The sequence below is a fragment of the Malaclemys terrapin genome, chromosome 6, assembly GCF_027887155.1.
Source record: "Malaclemys terrapin pileata isolate rMalTer1 chromosome 6, rMalTer1.hap1, whole genome shotgun sequence".
In the NCBI taxonomy this organism is placed as follows: domain Eukaryota; kingdom Metazoa; phylum Chordata; order Testudines; family Emydidae; genus Malaclemys; species Malaclemys terrapin.
Window position 1 is genome coordinate 85503182 of NC_071510.1, and position 20034 is coordinate 85523215.

The 20034-nt window shown below is 44.3% G+C and overlaps 1 protein-coding gene across 2 annotated transcripts in view; it reads left to right on the top strand.

The window, feature by feature from the left end:
* Positions 1 to 1134: 1134 nt before the first annotated feature.
* Positions 1135 to 20034, top strand: part of FCHO2 (FCH and mu domain containing endocytic adaptor 2) — a 227181-nt gene continuing 208281 nt past the window's right edge. The window contains exon 1 of one of the 2 annotated variants that reach the window (XM_054033090.1): positions 1135 to 1342. In XM_054033090.1, coding sequence (XP_053889065.1) covers positions 1316 to 1342 — 27 coding nt within the window. In that variant the 5' untranslated portion in view covers positions 1135 to 1315. The remainder of the gene's footprint in view (positions 1343 to 20034) is intronic. The other variant, XM_054033091.1, reaches the window with a different exon arrangement.

Sequence of the window (20034 nt, forward strand, 5' to 3'; positions counted from 1 at the left end):
GGAGGAGATAAGACCATACTACTGCCATCAACTCCACGTTCTCACAGAGCAAAATCCACAAGTAATGCTATCTGCCTTGTCTGGTTGGATTGGAAACTCCCATCCTGACAGATGATGAGCTGGCCTTAGTTATACCTGCCTTTGTCACAACTCCTCTGGACTATAGTGCTGGAATCCTCATGTGGGCATGAAGCTATCAGAGGTTGGGGACCTTTTGCTGAAAAGACAAGCTTCAGTAGTCTGTATTAGCCATGTGGGATACTATATACACATCAAACCTGTCTTCTGATCTTTACACTGGCTTCTCAGAGGATGTTGTCAAGTCTTTATAGCGTTTGAGGTCTGGACCTAGGATTTCAAAAAGATTGCCTAAACCTCTGTGATGAAAACTTCAGTCAACTCCACTCATTTTGGAACAGTAGTACTCAGTCAGGGTAAAGTCTGTCTGTGCAGGAGATGGATCATTCTCTGGGGTTGGTCTAAGACTGGAATGAACTCCTAGAGGAACTAAGGAGTATCCTAACCGCCATTTGCTCCAAATGCAAAACGTGCACTCCTTTGATCTTGCCTTTTCTCTTGTGCACAGCAAGTACATTTAGAACTTGTTCCCGGGGGGTTATTTTATCTATAGTGCCTTCCAAGTGATAGGCTCCAGTTGAGGTTGTCTGATCAACATGACGGCCACTGGCAGACCACCCTCCCAGAACTGTAACCTTCCCCTCCCTCCTCACCTTTGTTTCTTGACTGGCTGAAGAAAGGAGTGTAGTTAAACTTTTTTTTTTCGGAAATGTTTTACTAAGGTAGACTTAAAACATTACCACCCGCCATCGAACCTGCCTCAAGAGTCTGGCTTTGCGGGTTGGGTGCGAAAGTTTTTCCTTGAGAGAGTCGGCTCCTTCTTTTACATACATTAGAAGTGGCAAATAGCGAAGCAGGGCCTATGCCTCCTGCTGCCGCCTGGGGCAGCCACCACGTCCCACGAGCCCTGGGCCAGCGCTGCTGTAGAACTCAGGGCAGCGCGAATCCCACGGCGGCCGGGCCCCTCTCAGACTCGAGCACCGCCCGCTCCCTAGGCCTGCGCACACCCTTGGCCGGGGGCGGGGCGAGAGGTGCAGAGAGACGCTTGCGCACTGGGGGAGGAGGCGGTGGCTGGCTGGCGCGTGCGCGCCAGGGCCGTTTGGGCTGCAGAGTGGCTGCCGCACAGTAACGGGAAGGGCGGCGCTCTGTGGCGGGCGGTGGCGGTTTCCTCCGTTGGGTCTTGGTGGCTGAGGCCGTCGGGGCCGGGCTCACACAACGCTGAGGCGGCGGCGCGGTCATGGCGTCTTTCGTGGAGAGTTTCTGGGTAGGAGCTGTTGGTTGTGTCCGCTCGGGCCGCGGCTCGCTCCCGCTCTGCCAGTTGCAGGGCATAGCCGAGCCCCCTCCGGGGCAAGCCGCTCGGGCTCCTACGCTACCCCGGGGCTTGGGCCTTGGTGCGGGAGGAGATGAGGGTCGGAGTCCCCTTGCTCGCGCGCCGTATCCCCGGCCTCTCCTGCTGCCGGCAGTCCTGGGGCCTCCCTGCCTCGCGCCCCTGCTGCGGACAGAACAGGACGGGGTGTCCGGGACGCAAACGGAGCCCTGCTGCGGAGGGACCCGTGAGTCGGTCCCTTCTGGCACAGGGCACAGCTGAGGCTGGGGTGCCCCTTTGCCGCGTGTCCCTATTGCAGCTCTGGGGAGCCGGCTCCCTGGATCGCGCCAAGGCTAGGGGCAGGCTGCTGTGGGTAGAAGCGGGCACAGCGCGCTGTGCCCTGCTGTTGGATATGCGCCGATTCACGATGCTGCAAAGCTCTGGCTGGGCATATTCCAGACATGGTGACTTCGTTGGTATTAGCGACCATTTATCTCGAGGGATGCGCTGGACGGGAACTCCAACTAGGTCTCATTCTTTTCTAATCTCTTTGTTGTTTATTAAAACTCATACTTGAAAGTTGGAGGTTATTCATTTAACTTTTTATATAGTAAAACTGCCCCGGTAAATAGCACCGATTCCAGCGTACTGCACTTGTATTAGCAAACACAAACTGTGCTTCCGAAATCATGCCCTCCCTGTGAAAAATGTTTTTCTGCCAACGTAGTGGGAGCGATGCAGAGTAACATCAGGAGTTTATAGCCTGTATTGAATCCTAGTTTTTTTAATACCTTCCAGTATTATTAGTTTAAAATATCCGGTAGTTTTAACTAATTTACTGCATTGTCTCTGTACTACTACAGTGACATGTTTTTTAAATTTTAGAAATATCTAAATGGAGAGAAATGAACTAAATTTTTTGAGAAATTGGTAGTCTTAATTTCCTGATTTGAGTTACTTACAGAATTGTGAATAATGGATACATGTGCATTGTAGAGAATTTTGATGAGTTTTAACTGGCTTAATCCTTTCCTCAGAAGAATTAGAAAACATTGAAAACTAGCTTAAGCCTGTGTATAGAATTTTTAAACTAACCTTCTACATTGAGAAGTCTTGATTCAAATTTAGATTTTAAGTTTTAGTGTGTTTATCATTAAAATTTTATGTGTAACTTGGAGGGCTCTGTTTTTATTATAGAAACATATGGCCCTTTTAAATGTAAAGCCCATAGATGTCTATAATCTTGTGGGCTCTTAGAGCTCTGATGTCTTTGCCTTAATGTTTTTATAATACAAAGGTTTACAAACGAGACATGATAGTTTCAAAGTACGTATTTGCTAAAAATGGAGCAAGGATAACATCAGAAGGGAACATGTTGCTTTCAGATTTGGCTGCTTTGTAAATATGAATAATAGTTCTTATTTACAGTAAACTAATTTTATAAACATAGTGGAAATTTTAAGAAATAACCGCATACGTGTTTTGTTTGCAGTCTTGAATTCAACAAATTTCTTAAAATTGCATGTTATTAAATCCAATGTAAAAATTCTGAACAGTACTACAGCATTGGAGGGGAATGTATGTTTAACTACCATATGAAAACTTTCTTTAGCTTTGTAAATAGCATTTAAAAGGATGTTTGGTAATGTTTGGTGTTAGTTGGTTAACAGTAGGAACAAACAGGTAATCTTTGGTGTTACTTTAACAACAGATAGAAAAATAAAATTACATATCCATCTGAAAATTTAGTTCCTACTGTTAACCAAGAAGCACAAAATTATTGTAACTGAGATTAGATATTTTTCCTTTTTATTTACTTTGTGTATTTTTCTCAATTTATGTATAGTGCCTTTAACTGTTTTGATGTCCAGTTGTGCTTTGTCTCATTGGCAATTCAGTATCACTCATATATTGCTGGGGGGGGAGTTCACATGCACATTCTTCCCCAGGTCCTCCAAGAGAGTGTACCCTAGTAGCCATAGCATTAAGGATGAAGCACAGCAGGTGTGTGTGCACACTGAGACAGGAGAGAAGTCTTAATTACTTAGTTAAAAAATCAAAAGTTAATAATGTCTATTTAATTTTGAATGAGACATACACAATGTTTTCTGATGTGAAAATTATCTATAAAATCTCAAACCGAAGGTATATTATTGTCTAGTATAGTCAAATGAAATGTAGCTTAGTGCATTTTTAATGTTTAAAGCTTAGTCTATTTTCCCATCAACATTTCAGATCAGTTCATTGTTCAATATCATTCTTTCCACATTTCAGATAGGACAGAATATAGACCCTACAATTCCAAATGTATTAAAATGTGTAATAATGTTGAGCATTTACAATTCAGACAATAAGGGGGGGAAAATAATGAACAACATATATCCAACAAAGGTACAATTTAAACATATAACATACCACCTCCCTTTACCTTTACAGACTACTTCATGGTTCTGTCTAGTGGCTAGAACACCGAACTAGGACTCAGGAGAACTGAGTTCTTCTATTCCCCGCTTGGCCATTGGCTTGCTGGTTGACTTTGGGAAGTGACTTCACCTTCTTGTTTCCCCAGGTGTAAAACAAGGATAATTTTGGAAAACACTTTGAGATTTATATAGTGCATTTCATCATTCAGAGCTAGATATATTTATTACACAACATTCAGTTACTTTTTTTTTTTAACTCTTCATTTATTATTCTAGAGTAAGGAGGCTGGCCATGAAGGGGAAATATATTTAGACTACATTCTTCAGTAACTATTTTAAGTCATTACAGTTTTTGAAACTCACTTGTTGTGTGCCCTTGCCGAACTGGAGTATGTTCCAAGATTTTAGAATAAATGTTTATGTAGCAGAGATATCCAAATTCAATCCACAAAGTTGTGAATTAGATGTTCATAGTACTGTGATTACAAATGATAGACATGGTTTGATGTGAACCCAAAGTGGAGTTGAAATCTGGAAAAAAGTCTCAAAATGTACGGTTCAGGATTCTTTTAGAAGGAAAAGATGAGACTTTCAGAGAAAGGAATGCTTGAGGTAGAAAATGAAAACATGATTTTGTAATGAATCCATATCTGTTTAGTGTTGGAATGTACACCAGTCTCCAGTTGAAACTGCACGTATGCCACATGGGAAACTAAACCATGGATCTTGTGCCTTACATGGGCCTCCACTGGCTTGAATGCTTATCCTCTTGGTAGTCATTAGGGAAGACATCAGAAACCTGATGGTCTGGTCTGATTCCATTCAGAAGAGGGCAGTGACACATGCAAACACCCTATTTATGTAATTCTATCTCCAGTACATTAAGCTGCTACTTCTAAGGACTTCTTTGAAAAAAGTATTCAGTAATGTACTGATGTAAACAAAACAAATGTATTTAAAATATATTGTTTTCTTTTCAGTGGCGAAGATTAAGAAACTTTTTAAATAGGCTTCTAAATGTTGCCACTTTTAATGGTATTTGAACAGAGGCCAGTTTTTTTTTCTTTTTTTTTTTGAGAGGAGTAAAAAGTAGGTATATCTTTTACTTTAGTGTTTGTATTCTATGGGGATATTTTAAAATGCAGTACAGTAACAGAAAAAAGGATATACCCTGTTTCCCCGAAAATAAGACATCCTCCGAAAATAAGGCCTACTTACAGTTTTGCCTCTCGTTGTAATATAAGGCATCCCCCCGATAATAAGACCTCCCCGATAATAAGGCATCCACCGATAATAAGGCATTTTTCATTTCTGAAAAATAAGACATCCCCTGAAAATAAGACCTAGCGCATCTTTGGGAGCAAAAATTAATATAAGACACTGTCTTATTTTCGGGGAAACAGGGTATTGCTTTAATACAAGTTTCATACATTTTTGTTGTATTTTTACCCTACAACAACAAGACAAGTAGTGCAGATTATAAATGATTTTTTTAATTCATTGTTATGAGGTAGTGTTCCAAACATTCAAATCACTTGACTGAACATTCTCAGCATTCCTAATTAGGATGTTGTCACAGAACAATGGGTACCTGCTGTTATATACAATGTATGCTGGCTTAAAGCAGAGATATCAGTGAAATAAAATGCTTATGAAAAGTATTCCCATTGTAAAAAAAAAAAAAAAAAAAAATTGTTTGTCACTTTGTGTTTTGATACTGATGCAGTAGAGTAACAATTGCTCTCTTACTCTAGTAATGACTGGATGTTGTCTTGCTACTTTTTAGAAGAGGCCCATTGGAAATTCATCCAAATTTATTAAAATGTTTTATGAAGAAGCTAGGTACTGAGAGCTGATGTTCAGGAGTTGAGGAAGAAAAAAATATATTCAGTGAATAAGTGTTATTCAGTACTTAGATAACTGGTACATATTCCATGTGGTATTTATTTGACTAGAATTGTGGTTCTTAGACTGTCATCTGCAGAATAAAATATTTCAAGTGCAGACTAGTAGAGACTGAGATGTGAGGAAGGGATCATGGGCCATAAGAGGATCTCTTTCTGAGATGTTGACTCAAAATTTAAAGTTGGAGAACACTCGAACCAAATCGCTGGTTTTTAAATCATCGGGCATGCCCCCTGAAAGGGGGGGGTCAATGAGGTTTATTGGGGGTGTGTGTGCGAGGACTTGACTGGTTAAGCATTTTTCTTGTTTCTTCAATGTTGCTGAGAAATTTCTCAAAGGTGAAAGAAATATTACTTGTTCTTTGAGTATATTTTCCGCAGATGTACAGCCCTCACTCCCCTTCCTCATTTGTATGGAGACAAGGGGGGTGGGATAATCTTTTATTGGACCAACATCAGTTGGTGAAACAGACAAGTTTTTGAGCTTATATAGAGATCTTCTTGAAGTCTGGGAAAGGTACTTAGAGTGTCACAGCTAACTTCAAGATGGAACAGATTACTAAGCATAAGGAGTTATGACATGTTGTAAGAGACCATTCAATGTGAAGTGGGCAGTTAACACCTCTGCAAACGTGGACAAAGGAGGGTTAGTAGATTACAGATTGGATTTATGGCTCATTACAACAATGTTTTTACTGAGTTTATGATTTTTAGTATCTAGCAAAGTTATGAATTTAAGCTTCTGGGCTTGTCTTTTGAAGGCGTTCTGCAGGTTTCCTTTGAGGATGAGGATTGAGAGGTCAGATGTGGAGTGATTATTTTGTGAAAAGTGTTTGCCCATGGGTATTTTTGTCTTTTCTGAGTAAGTTCATTTGGGAGCGTGGTGATTGCCTTGTTTCACCCAAATAGTTGTTGTTAAGTCATTTAGCACACTAGATGAGGTATACCCAATGTTGTGATAGGCATGTATAGTACCCATGGATCTTGAAAGGTGTGTTATGGAGCCTATTGATCATCATGGCATTAGAGATGTGTTTGCAGGTTTTGCATCTGTTATGGCAGGGTCTGGTGCTGCTTTGAGTTGGTGTGCCCTCATCTATAGGGAGCTTGTTTGTGATGGTGAGCTTGGTGAGGTGGGGGCATTGTTTGAAGGCTAGAAGAGGGGGTTGGGGAAAGATTTCTCTCAGGATGTGATCCCTGTTGGGTATAGGTTATAACTGCTTGATGGATACTCCTTATATTTTCCAGTGTGGGGAGGTATGACCCAACTAGAACTGTGTGACTGGTGCTTCCCACCCTGTATTGAAGCAGGTTCTCCTGGGATATTTGGGTGGCTGTAACAGGTTGCCAACTCACCACCACGGCGCCTCGTGCTGGTTGCTCCAGGAATTAGCTCTGTCCGGTTGTGGAGCACCCTCTGCAGGTGGAGTCTCACCCGTTGTCTGCCCTGCTGTTTGTCTGGGACCCACGTTGCTCCCTGTCTTGCGGTGTCCTCTTCTGGACACAGCCCTCTGGCTGTGCCCCACTTGGTTCTCTCCCCTTCCGAGAGTATCAGCAGTCCTCAGTCTGCACCTGCCCTTGTGGCCAACTGTAGCCCCAGAATCTAGCCCCTTGCCTCAGGGGCAAGCCAAAGTCTGTATCGGGCCATGCTCCTCCACGGCCAGGTGCAGTGTTAGGGGGACGGGGGGACCCAGGCCCGCCCAGTACTCTGGGTACCGGCTGAGGGACCCTCTGGCGGCAGCCATGTCCTGCCCTCCTTCTCTCCCCTCTCCTGCTCGCGCTGCCTGGGCCACTTCCCTTTAGCCCTTGCACCTTCTCAGCCCTTTCTTTCAGGGGCCTCACCCTGGCAGGTATCAGGCTGGAGCTTTCCCTCTGCTCCCCTGAGCCTGCCCGGTGCTGCTCTATCTAAGGTGCTATTCCCCGGGAGCCAGTCCTCCCCCCTTGCTGGTCAGGGAGAGACTCCTGTCTCTTCTGCTTTGCAGCCTTTTTATAGAGCCAAGCCTGGCCCTGATTGGCTGCTTCTAAGCCTTCTTTGATTGGCCGGGTTCTGTGCAGCCACTTCAAGGGCTGCTATTAACTCTTTGTCTGCCAAAGTGGGGCAACTGCCCCACTACAGTGACCCATTCCATGATGTGATCTACTTCTCTGGAGTGTCTTTCATTCCATGATGTGATCTATTTCTCTGGAGTGTCCTTATTTGGTGAAGACTTTCTTAAGTATGTTAGGATATATATCCTGGGTTTTCTTTTCAGAGTATATTCTGTGGTATCTGTATGTCTGGTTGTATTTGGGGTGGTTATTGGATCTGTGAAGGTAAGTGTGGTGATCTATGGGTTTCTTGTGTATGGTCATCTGTTGGGTTCCATTGTTGAAGCTGATCATGGCGTCAGGGAAGTTGATGCTGGGAGTGGAGTCCTTCGTAGGATTCCTGGAAATGGTAGAGGGAATTTGGAGTCAGAATTTTCAGTGGCACTGTAGAGACAATATGATAACTTAACATTTTAAAAAATATATATAGCAGGATATCCTTTTTCAGGGGATCTCAAAACTTTCTGCAAATACAGGCATCATGTCACATACACCATTGCAATGAAATCACCTGTGAATGTGACAGCTATTTAAGTATGTACAGCAGTCCTATCCAGCTGTTCAGGACAAGGGGTGAAGAACATGTTATCTGGCTGACTCATAGGCACTGACTCCGTGGGTTCTCCGGGGCCGGAACACCCACGGGGAAAAATTGGTGGCTGCTCAGCACCCACCGGCAGTTCCCCGCCCAGCTCGCCTCCTCCTCCGCCTCCTTCCATGAGCGTGCCGCCTGCCCACTTTCCCCCCTAGCTCCCCACACTTGCACCGTGAAACAGCTGTTTCGCGCGGCTGGGAGGGAGAGGAGAGGAGGGGGAATGTGGCGCGCTTGGGGAAGAGGTGGGGCCAGGGTGGGGATTTGGGGAAGGGGTCCAATAGGGGCAGGGAGGGGGCGGAGTTGGGGTGAGGACTTTGGGGAAGGGGTTGGAATGGGGGCGGAGAAAGGGCGGGGTCGGGACAGGGCTGGGGTGGAGGGGGCGCGAGCACCTACCCGCAGCAAGGAAAGTTGGCGCCTATGGGCTGACTACCATAATTTCACTGCATCCAAATTGAGATTCAGTCAGTTCTCATCCATGTTCTAATCTCCTCAGAGACTGTTTTGTTAATTTTCTTTATAAACAATTGGGTAAAAGGCACTAATTTATCTGGTGTTACTAAGATTTTGAATAAGGGCTTGTCTGCATTAGGTTTCTTAGGCATGTTTAACTCCATCGGTGTTAGATACATTGGGAGCCTTGTGTAGATAAACTGCTAGTTTTGTTTTAAGCAGTGTCTGTCATGGGACTTAAAACACTGGTGGCCTGCTTATGTTAGGAATCATAATGTTACTAACCCTGATGGACCTGAAGTAGTAGACATTTCACAAGTTTTCAACCGTAGACAAGACTTAAGTGGACAAGGGTAAAGTAGATGAGGGAGATGTTTCAGCATCTTTGTCCTGATTTCCTTAAATATTTCAATTTACATTGTCACTTTGTTTAACAGTCCACAAAAGAACATCAGCAATATGAAAACTCATATACCTTATCAGAATATTGTTGCATAGATTTGTAAAGGGTTGCAAAGTTCCAGGCCTGTTGAATCTATTTCAACAGCAGGACAATATTTTAAATTATTTTTGGTCTATTTGTGTCGAGTGTTTTACAAGTTCACTACTTTCTTCAGATCAGAAGAATTTGTATACGTTCCTGGACAGGATTATAGCAATTAAATCATTACCAACTTGGTTAATGTTTCTAAACTAATCTTTTATTTCTAAAGATACCATACTGAATGGATTCTAATAATAATAATTAATAATAGTTGTGGGCAGTAGTAGCAGGACTGAAACCCCTGCTGGCCATCTCTCACCAACCCTTGCAGAGTATAAAGGCTGATCTCTAGACATTGTAGTCAGTTACTTGGTTAGTGCAGGAATTCCCCTAGGGGCTCTAGTGCCACTTGTGGGCTATTATTCTAGCGCTTTTCCATGCCCCAGTGACACTCATCAAGTATCCTTTCTCTGTTTCAACCTGCCTTCCAATCAACTTAGTTGATTTCTACATTTCTGAAGCCTTTGCTCTAATGCTTTGGTGCCTCACTTTTTGTTGGGTAGCCTTAAGGTTACTTGGCACATCAATCCTTTGATTTTTGGTGCTTGAACCGACTTCAGGTACATGAGATCTTTGAGGTGAGTGTGATGGCAGCAAGAGCTGCTCTCCCAGGGATGGTAGCTGCCTCTACTGCAGGCATTTGAGTTCCATCTGAAGGCCTGGAAGAAGCTTGAAAACTTCTTATGCTGGAGAGTACTTGAAGGTTGAGATTACACTGTATTGTCTTGAGCTGGCCTCTCCCCTGTCTAGCCTTTTCTTCAAGGGCAGATAGAGAGTCTGTTTGTAAAGCCAGCTTTCAGTGACCATTTTCAATAGAGATCAGCAACTCCATGCACTGGGTGTTTAGCCTCAAGGCCACCACAAGCTGAAGGGTCCTAAGTTAGCTTTTAATAAGCAAAGTCCAAAGGGTTTTTGAAAGGCTTCAAAAAGTTTTGCTGGTTTGCCACTAACCATCACTCTGCCAGACCTTTTATTCTATGGCTCTTGGTCACGTGTGTCCTGAGTGTTTGTTTTGAGGCTACAAGATCAAGGGTTGGGTTTTTTGTTTTGTTTTGAAAACTTTTCAGATTACATCCTTTTCCCCATTCCTATTCCTTGGTGCTAAGATTTGGTGCTGCAGGAAATCCAGTTGCTCTTGACAAAAAGCCATCAAACAATGCCAGTGGATAAGAAGATAGGGTTGTGATGCTCGCAGACCAGATCGGATCATGGTCTTAGGCCAGTTCGCTTGTTTGTTAGTCGATCAAAAGTGAACGTTAGATGTAAGAGTACATGCAGGCTGACTTACTTGCTATTAGGATAGATCAAAGTAAGTGCTGAATGTATAAGCAGCACCGGCTCTAGGCACCAGCAAACCAAGCACATGCTTGGGGCGGCACAATTCCAGGGGCGGCATTCCAGGTGGTTTAGGGTTTTGGTGGTTTTTTTTTTTCTTTTTTTGCTTGGGGCGGCAAAAAACCTAGAGCCGGTGTATAAGTGTATAGCCCTGTGTATAAGTGTATATTTTAGATGTTTAAACGTCCTGAAAACTAATGGGTAATTACTTGCATTGTTCTCTTTTCTCTATTCCTGTTATAATGTAGCAGCAAACATTTACATTTGTGTAAAACCCTGTAACTAAATTACCCACCAAAGATATGCAAGAAACAGCTAATGACAACTAGAACAATGCTATGCATGTTGGGACTAATGGCCGCAAATACATTTTTTAAAACCTCTGGCACATCGCTATACAAGGCAACCTTGTTTGACCCTGAGATCCCAGTGGAAGCAAGAAATTTGGGCTCTTACATCACATGCAGTTAACAGATGACAATCAACTCAATCTGCATTTGGGGAATAGACTTCCATATTTCTCTTGTCCAAATTGTAGCAACCACAGATGTATCAGGGAAAGGGAGTCTATGCTCAGAGGCTCCATGTCAAAGGGCTTGGTGTATTCAGGAAAAACAATTACACAATGTTTTGGATAGGAGGGTAGTCCTGGATGCATTGAGCTTTCAGATTACTATTATCCCAAAAGGTGTTGTGGTTGAGAAGTCCTATTGGGCCACTGTTTATATAAACAGTAAGGACACGCTAGATCCCTTCAGGGTCAGAAAGCCTTGCCTATATAGGAGTGGTTGCAGGATTAGGAGTTTTTTCAATAAGTTCTTCCAGTGAATGTTCCAGAATAGAAAGATACTTGTCTTCGTACAGCACTGAGAAAAAGCTCCATTAGCAAGATATGTCTATCCACTGTAGAAGTAGGCTCTTGTAGTTGTCTTGAAGCTCAGGAGCAACACAGGTTTGATAATCCTAACAGTCCTGTACTGGCCCAGTCAGGTAGGGTTCTAAATGACATTGTAGATGGCCAAAGCCAATTCCATCAGGCTGAGAATCTGGACTCGGATCTTCATACTGACAGGGATACCCTGCTCTGTCCCATCCCAAGAAATCTTCCCTAACAGCCTGGCTCCTGACAGGATAAGGAGCTCGTAGGCATGGTGATCTTCAAGAATATGCTTTGTTTCTGGTGATTTTGGAAATCATCTACCAGAAGGACCTACACTTCCAATCGGAAGAGTTTGTAATGTGTCTCAAATTAAAACAAAAAACCGTTTTAGTTTACTTTAAAACTTTGAGGCCTGATTCTCCTTACACCAGTTTTACACTAATGCCACTTGATTTCAACAGAGTCACCTGATTTACACCAGTGTGAGTGAAATAAGTTAGTTCATTGGTATATTAATAAACCTTAATGAACAGCATCTTTTACTGAGTTTGTGGAGGAGGAATTGGTTTTAAAATAAGTTATGAATATTTGAAAGTACAGGCACGAGCATGCACAGTTTAAAGTTCCAAAGAGAAGCATTCAAAAGTCAGTAAATCTCATGTTAAAGTTGTTCCAGGAAGGAGATCTCTGCTACAGATGTATTGTTTTTTGCTCCTCTTCTACTTGTTAAATGTAAACCTTATCATAATCCAGTTAATGTATTCCTTAAAATATACATACTTCGGAATATGACAGTTAGCAGTGCCGGGGCAATTGTAAATCTTAGAATTACCTGATTTTATGTTTGTTTGATCTGACAACCTTATCTTTGCACTTAATCCTAGAGTTTTGCACTTAATACTAAAAATGAGCTCTTTAGAGTTGACCAGAGCCCCAACAAAGAGGCAAATATTCCTAGTCTTGTTTTGTGGTGAATGTGGAAGAGTAATTTTAATCTGAATACAATTAGTTCCTTTTCTCGTGTGTATGGAAATAGCCCTAGTTTCTATTTTTTTTCACCTTTTGCATGCACATACAATAATTAACATTTGTCAAAAGGCTAGTTTTTTGTTTATAAGGTAATGAACTGTCTGTTATAGGTGTGACAAGAGGAGTTAAGTAATGTCTTTAATTGAACCGACCTCTGTTGGTGAGAGAGACAAGCTCTTCTTCTGTGTGGCTCGAAAGCTTTCCTGTCTCACCAACAGAAGTCGGTCCAATAAAAGATATTACCTCATCCACCGTGTTTCTTTAATATCCTGCCACTGACATAGCTACAACTACACTGTCGTGTGTATCATATATGCCTAATGGAGCTGGAAGTGTGGTCATGGATGCTGAATTTGATCTGTTGGGTCAACTTCACCTTGTGGGCTTCTGCAGGTTTCACCTTTTAGCTTGAAAAGCTTTTCAAAATCAATACATGGTTGTTTAGTTTTACCAGTAGCTTTCCGTAGAGTAGATTCCACTGAAACGTTCAAGAATGACAACTTGACAGATAACCAGTAATGTAGGCACTGCATTTTCAAATACATTCTAGGATTGATGTGTGAGAATGTGAATGAGTATTCTAGAATTTCAGTTCCATTGTTGATAAAGGAAATATCTGGTCATGGCACTACTTACGACAGCATGATGGGTCTTGCACCATCTCTATAGGGTTGTAGTTCTTGTAATAAATGTAGTATTGACCAAGAACATAAGGACCAGAATTCATTATATGAATAACTTGTGACCTCCAAGTTATTGCTGCTGTTTCATTTGTAACTTTGTGTCTTAATTAAAATGTTTCTATCAGGGCTTTGGAGTGGAGCCTGTAGCTCGAGCGCAGAGCAGCTCTGGAGCAGTGGAGCTGCAGGTTTTTCCCTGGAGCTGGAGCAGAGCCAGAGCACAGCTCCTAAACCCAGGTTTCTAGAATGGTTTCTTGTTCAAAAAGGGTGGGTACAAAGGCACATCAACTAAAATGAGTGATGATTTGAAAACAGGAAATTATCCAGATTTCATTTAATACAAATTCAAAGTTAGAGACCTAACCTTTTTATGGATTAAAATAAAATCCTGTTAAGTCTGAGGACTTTTTCCATCTATAGTTTTTGAAGAAGTCTGTTTGCCTGTTTCCTAGAGAAGGTTGTTGTTGTTTTAGGCTTAAACAAGTCATATTTAAATTGTGTATCAGAACAGAATATTTTTCAAATTCCTTTATCACATTACTGTCAGGGAGTGGAGCAGTTTGCTATTTGAATTTTTGATAGATTCTAAGCAAAGTATACTTATGCACAAACTCAGAAGATACCAATTAGCTAATAAAGCTTAGATAAAATTGTATAATTGTCTTTTGTCAGATGTTTATTATCTTACCCATCCTTGATTGGGACAAGACAATCTGTGTTCTAAATTTCTATAATCAAAGGCAATTAAAGTTTGATCATGGACAGAAAGGACTGCTGCTTTGGATCTGCATGTATTTACTGTTTGTTAGCAGCTCATCTGCTGAGTTTTGCTGATAAAATAGTGTTGATAGCTGCTTTTCCCATTAACTGTAAGACAGTAGTATCTGTCTTGTCTAGTGCAGGAAAATTCAGGATAAACTTAAGAGGTGATACATTTTACACACACTTATAGTAGGAGCTAGGTCTGTATTTTTGTTTTATGCTAATAGACTGTTAAGATTTTGGTCCAAAGTAGACAGTCCTTGTACTTTGTACTACTTGATTAAAAATGTAGGAAATCAGTACTGCTGCAGATGAGCCAAGTTATATCTAGCTACTATACCAAACATAAGCTTTAAATTCAAATTTGCTACATATAAAACATGAGAATTTCTTCTTGGAAATTTCAAGATGTATTACAGTAGTTCAACAAAACAGGGAGTTCCTGTAATCGGTTTCCTGTTATGTACAGGTTGTGGAAAAACTGAATTCAGACTCAAGAGTTGCTGACAGGGCTACTTCATTTCCATGAGAACATTGTACATTTGTTTAGTTGCTGATGAAGGGAAATTGAAATGAAATATCATCTTAAAGTTAGCTAACTTCACTTTCTGTGACCCTTACTTTTTTGTATGCATAGTTGGGGTCAATAATATCCTTACATGGGCCTATTTAATAGAAGTATTTATGGATACTGGAAGCCCCATTTTCTCTTTGCCCTGCTCTCTCCCCTGACATCTGAGAAGAAACCCCTTTATGACAATGTGAGAGAAGCATCAGTATGAAGCCCAGCTGCTGAAGAGAAAATCTTCAATGTCTGTGGGGGGAAAAGAAAGCAATACCAGAAGTCCTAAATAGTCAGTGATGATTGTGTATGGAAGGGTTCACACACACAAAGCTGCAGTCTTGTTGGGGAGACTGACACAATCCCCACCCAACAGATACTTTTTACCCCATAAATGTTCACAAAGCAATCCTTCAAAATTATGTGAGGAGTATTGGGACTAGCCTCCCTGGAGATGTTCCAGGTGAAAAAACGGCTCTCCTTCTACCCCAAAAGAGCCATATCTGTTGGTGGAGGATTGGCAGGGAAGATGGGAAATCAGTATCTGATTTCACTGCCTCTCCACATTATAGCAGAGGGTGGTAACTGTTGCTGAAAAAAACTGGAAGGTCTGAATCCTTAAATACGTACATACCATTCTCACAGAAAAATAACTGACCAAGTATTATTAACCAATAATAACCAATGATAAAAATAATATAATAAAAGCATCCTGATTGGTTATATCACAGTGTTTTAATATCATGTGTTGCAAAGTGCCACAGGAGACACATTAAAAAGTCACTTGCAGCTCAGGAGTCTGAGTATCACTACCCTAGACAGACTTTTAAGAAACTTTCCACTCTAACGGATTGAGGCACGTCGCATGCACCAGATCAGTGTGCCTCTCCAGTTGCTGCAGAATTGTCTCGTGCTTTTAGCCCTGAACATATTGTCAAAGGAAGGACCTTAGGGGACCTATTGGACCCCAGGAGATGGATCTAGAGCCAGATGATCAAACCTCATCTGATGAGAACACCCGGCACCGCGTCTTTGGTGCGCAGCGAGGCACCGTCGTCAACTTGGCACAGCTCTCCCAGTAAGAAGCAAGGGAAGACTCAGCGGCGTCGAGAGAAGGAGAGGGGTGAGGCCAGACCTGAGTTGGGCAGCCCACGATCCCTGTCGGGACAGAGACCTCCAACTCGCGCTGAGCGGAGTAGTCCGATCCTGTCCGCATGAGCCTCGCCTGAAGTGCGCATGCCTTCGACGCCAGAGGCAGCTCAGGCCGCGCGTGATATCCTAGCCCTTCTGGTGCCGGGAGCGCCACCTCAGTCGGGCCCCCGGTCCCGTGGAAAGCCTCCTCTCCTGGGAGCTGTGGAAAGGGTACCTCGGGATTTCCAGGGCAAGGGATTCTTCTCCAGGTATTTTCTCATCCCGAAGGCAAAGGGCGGGCTTCGGCCCATCCTTGACTTGCGGATTCTCAACCGCTTTCTGGTTCGTTGCAAATTCCGCATGGTGTCCCTGGCCTCTATTATTCCATCCCTAGACCAGGGGGATTGGTTTGTGGCACTGGACCTCCAGGATGCGTACTTCCACATCCACATATTCGAGGGTCACAGGCGTTTCCTCTGTTTTCTGGTAGGTCAGGACCACTTCCAGTTTATGGTCCTCCCCTTTTGCCTCTCTACTGCCCCCAGGGTATTTACAAAGTGCATGGCGGCGGTGGCAGCTCACCTCAGGAGGAAAGGGCTGCAGATCTTCCTCTACCTCAATGACTGGCTGCTCAAGGGCCGGTCTCGGTCTCTGGTGCAGCAGCAGATGAATTTCCTGCTGGACACCTGCGCAGATCTAGGCCTACTGGTGAACGAGGAGAAATCCATGTTAATTCCAGTTCAGCGCATAAGCTTCATAGGGGCGCTGTTAGATTCCTGGGTGGCCACTGCCTCCCTCCCACAGGACAGATTCGAGATGCTCAAAGCTCTCATCGCCTCGGTCACGACCTTTCCGGTAACCACGGCACAGGTGTGCCTTCAAATCCTAGGCCACATGGCAGCATGCACCTATGTGGTGCGACATGCCAGGTTCCGGAGGAGGCCTCTTCAGTTTTGGCTGGCTCTCGGTACCCCCAGGCCAGGGACAGCCTGGACAAGGTCCTCATGGTGCCGCCAATGATGGTGGCAGACCTCTAATGGTGGTCCCTCCCGAGCAACGTGCTCTGGGGTATCCCCTTCCGAGAGCCGCCTCCCTCACTAGATCTAGTGTCGGATGCCTCGGACCTGGGCTAGGGAGCCCCCTGTGGGTCTTCAGGACCCAGGGTATGTGGTCATCAGAGGAACTGACCCTGCCCATAAACGTCAGGGAGCTCAGGGCCGTACGCCTGGCATGTGTGGCATTTTGCCAGCACATAAAAGGGAAGGTGGTCAGAGTCCTCACAGACAACATGACCGCCATGTATTACGTCAACAAGCAGGGGGGGACACGTGTTCCCGGGCCTTATGTCAGGAAGCCCAGCTCCTGTGGGAATTCTGTATAGCCCACAACATACTCCTGCGGGCCTTTTACCTGCCCGGCAAGAGCAACATGCTCGCGGATCGACTGAGCAGGGTGTTCTCCCAACATCACGAGTGGTCCCTGCACAAGGAGGTGGCCAGGTGGATCTTCCTACAGTGGGGCACTCCCCAGGTAGACCTGTTTGCTACCTCCCAGAATTGCCTGTGTCCACAATTCTGCTCCAGGGCGGGAGAGGGCGAAGGGGTGATATCGGACGCATTCCTGATCCCATGGTTGGGACACCTGTTTTACACCTTCCCACCCTTCCACCTAATAGGCAGGGTCCTACAGAAGGTGAAGTCAGACAGGGCGAAGGTTAGCCTCATAGCCCCGGTTTGGGCCCGTCAACATTGGTACGGGACCCTACTACAAGTCTTAGCGGCCCCCCCTTGCAGACTGCCGCTTTGCCAGGACCTCCTCTCCCAGGAGGAAGGTCATCTCCTTCATCCCAATCTAGCCGCGCTCCACCTAACAGCGTTGCTACTCCATGGTTAAATGAGGAGGAAGGGAGGTGTTCTGAGCATGTGAGAAGGGTCCTGCTGGAAAGTTGGAAACCCTCCACGCGTCGAACCTACCTGGCTAAGTGGTATCGGTTCTCTGTATGGGCAAGGGATAGAGGTTCCTCTCCCTCTTCCGAATCTATCCAGCTTGTCCTCGATTACCTCCTGTCCCTTAGGACCAAGGGCTGGCGCCCTCCTCCATCAGGGTGCACTTGGTGGCCATTTCGGCTTTCCATCCCCCTGTGCATGGCCTGTCTGTGTTTTCTCGTCACATGATGGCCCGGTTTCTGAAAGGGTTAGATCAGGCATTCCCTTACGCCAGACCCCCAGTCCCACTTTGGGACCTAAACCTAGTACTCTCCCGCCTCACAGGACCTCCCTTTGAGCCATTAGCCACGTGTTTGTGGAAGGTGGCATTCTTAGTGGCTATCACCTCAGCCCGCCAGGTCTCCGAGCTCAGGGCCCTGACCTCTGAACTGCCATATACGGTCTTCCATAAGGACAAGGTTCAGCTCCGCCCTCACCCCGCCTTTTTGTCGAAGGTTGTCGCAGCTTTTCACATGGATCAGGATATTTTCCTCCCGATCCTCTGTCCTAAGCCCCATTCCTCCAATGAGGAACGCCGCATGCACATGTTAGACGTGCGCAGAGCGCTGGCCTTTTATCTGGACAGAACCAGGCCATTTAGGAAGTCTCCCCAGCTGTTCATTGCTTCGGCTGAGCGCATGAGGTGACAACCGGTGTCCACCCAGCGGATTTCCCGCTGGATCACCTTGTGCATTCGCACCTGTTATGACCTGGCAGGGATTCCCCCACCTCCTATTGTGAAGGCTTATTCGACGAGAGCCCAGGCCTCATCAGCGGTCTATGTGGTTCATGTCCCCATTCAGGACATCTGTAGGGCTGCTACGTGGTCCTCCGTCCACACTTTTTCATCGCACTATGCAATCATCTCCAAACGAGGGATGACACGGAGTTTGGTAGGGCGGTGCTCCACCTGGGTAACCCTTAAAACTTTACACTTAAACTCCTACCCACCTCCATCAGGTTTAGCTTAGAGTCACTTATAGTGGAATACACATGAGCAATCACTCGAAGAAGAAAGGACAGTTACCTGTTCCGTAACTGGCGTTCTTCGAGATGTGGTGCTCAGGTATATTCCACATCCCGCCCTCCTTTTCCTCTGTCGGAGTTGTCTGGCAAGAAGGAACTGAGGGTGGTGAGGAGCACGCAGCCCCCTTTATGGCGCGATATGCCGGTGCCACTCCAGGGGTCGCAGCGGTGCTCCCCCACTACGGATACTGCTAAGGGAAAAACTTCCGGCACCGGAGCACGTGGCAAGCACGCACACCTATAGTGGAATACACCTGAGCAACACATCTCGAAGAACGCCAGTTACGGAACAGGTAACTGTCCTTTCTTTCTCCCTCATCTGCAAGACAAAGTGATACAAGTGGGTCAGATAATATGACAGCAATGTTCTATGTCGGCAAACAAGGAGGAGCTCATTCTAGACCGCTGTGCAAGGAAGCTGTGGAATTGTGGAACTGGTGCGTTCATCATGATATTTATCCCATAGAGCAAGTCAACAGCTCGTGGATCTTTTGAGCAGGAATAGAAGACAGCAGCACAAATAGTCACTTGAAGAATTCAGTAGTAATGAGATATTCTCTTTGGGAGTATCCACAGATAGATCTGTTTGCAATGAAATGCAATTCAAAATGTCCAAAGATTTGTTTTAGAGCAGAAGCAGACATTCTGTAAGTGTTGTAAGTAAGACCACAAGAAGTAATTCTTCCACTCTGCTCCATGCTGATTAGGCCTCAACTGGAGCATTGTGTCCAGTTCTGGGCACCACATTTCAGGAAAGATGTGGACAAATTGGAGACAGTCCAGAGAAACCAACAAAAATAATTTGTTTTCTAGACCTTTACTCATGAGGGAAGATTGAAAAAATTGGGTTTGTTTAGTCTGGAGAAGAGAATTCTGAGAGGGGACTTGAAAATTGTTACAAGGAGGAGGGAGAAAAATTGTTATTCTTAACTTCTGAGGATAGAACAAGAATCAGTGGGCTTAAATTGCAGCAAGGGAGGTTTAGGTTGGACATTAGGAGAAACTTCCTAACTGTCAGGGTAGTTAAGCACTGGAATAAATTGCCTGGAGAGGTTGTGGAATCTCCATCATTGACAATTCTTAAGAGCAGGTTAGACACAAACCTGTCAGCAATGGTCTAGATAATACTTAGCCCTGCCATGAGTGCAGGGGACTGAACTTGATGACCTCTTGAGATCTCTTCCAGTCCTATGATTCTACGATTCAGTCCATATCAGATGCGTTTCTGATCTACTGGGGAATAGATTTTCTTTATG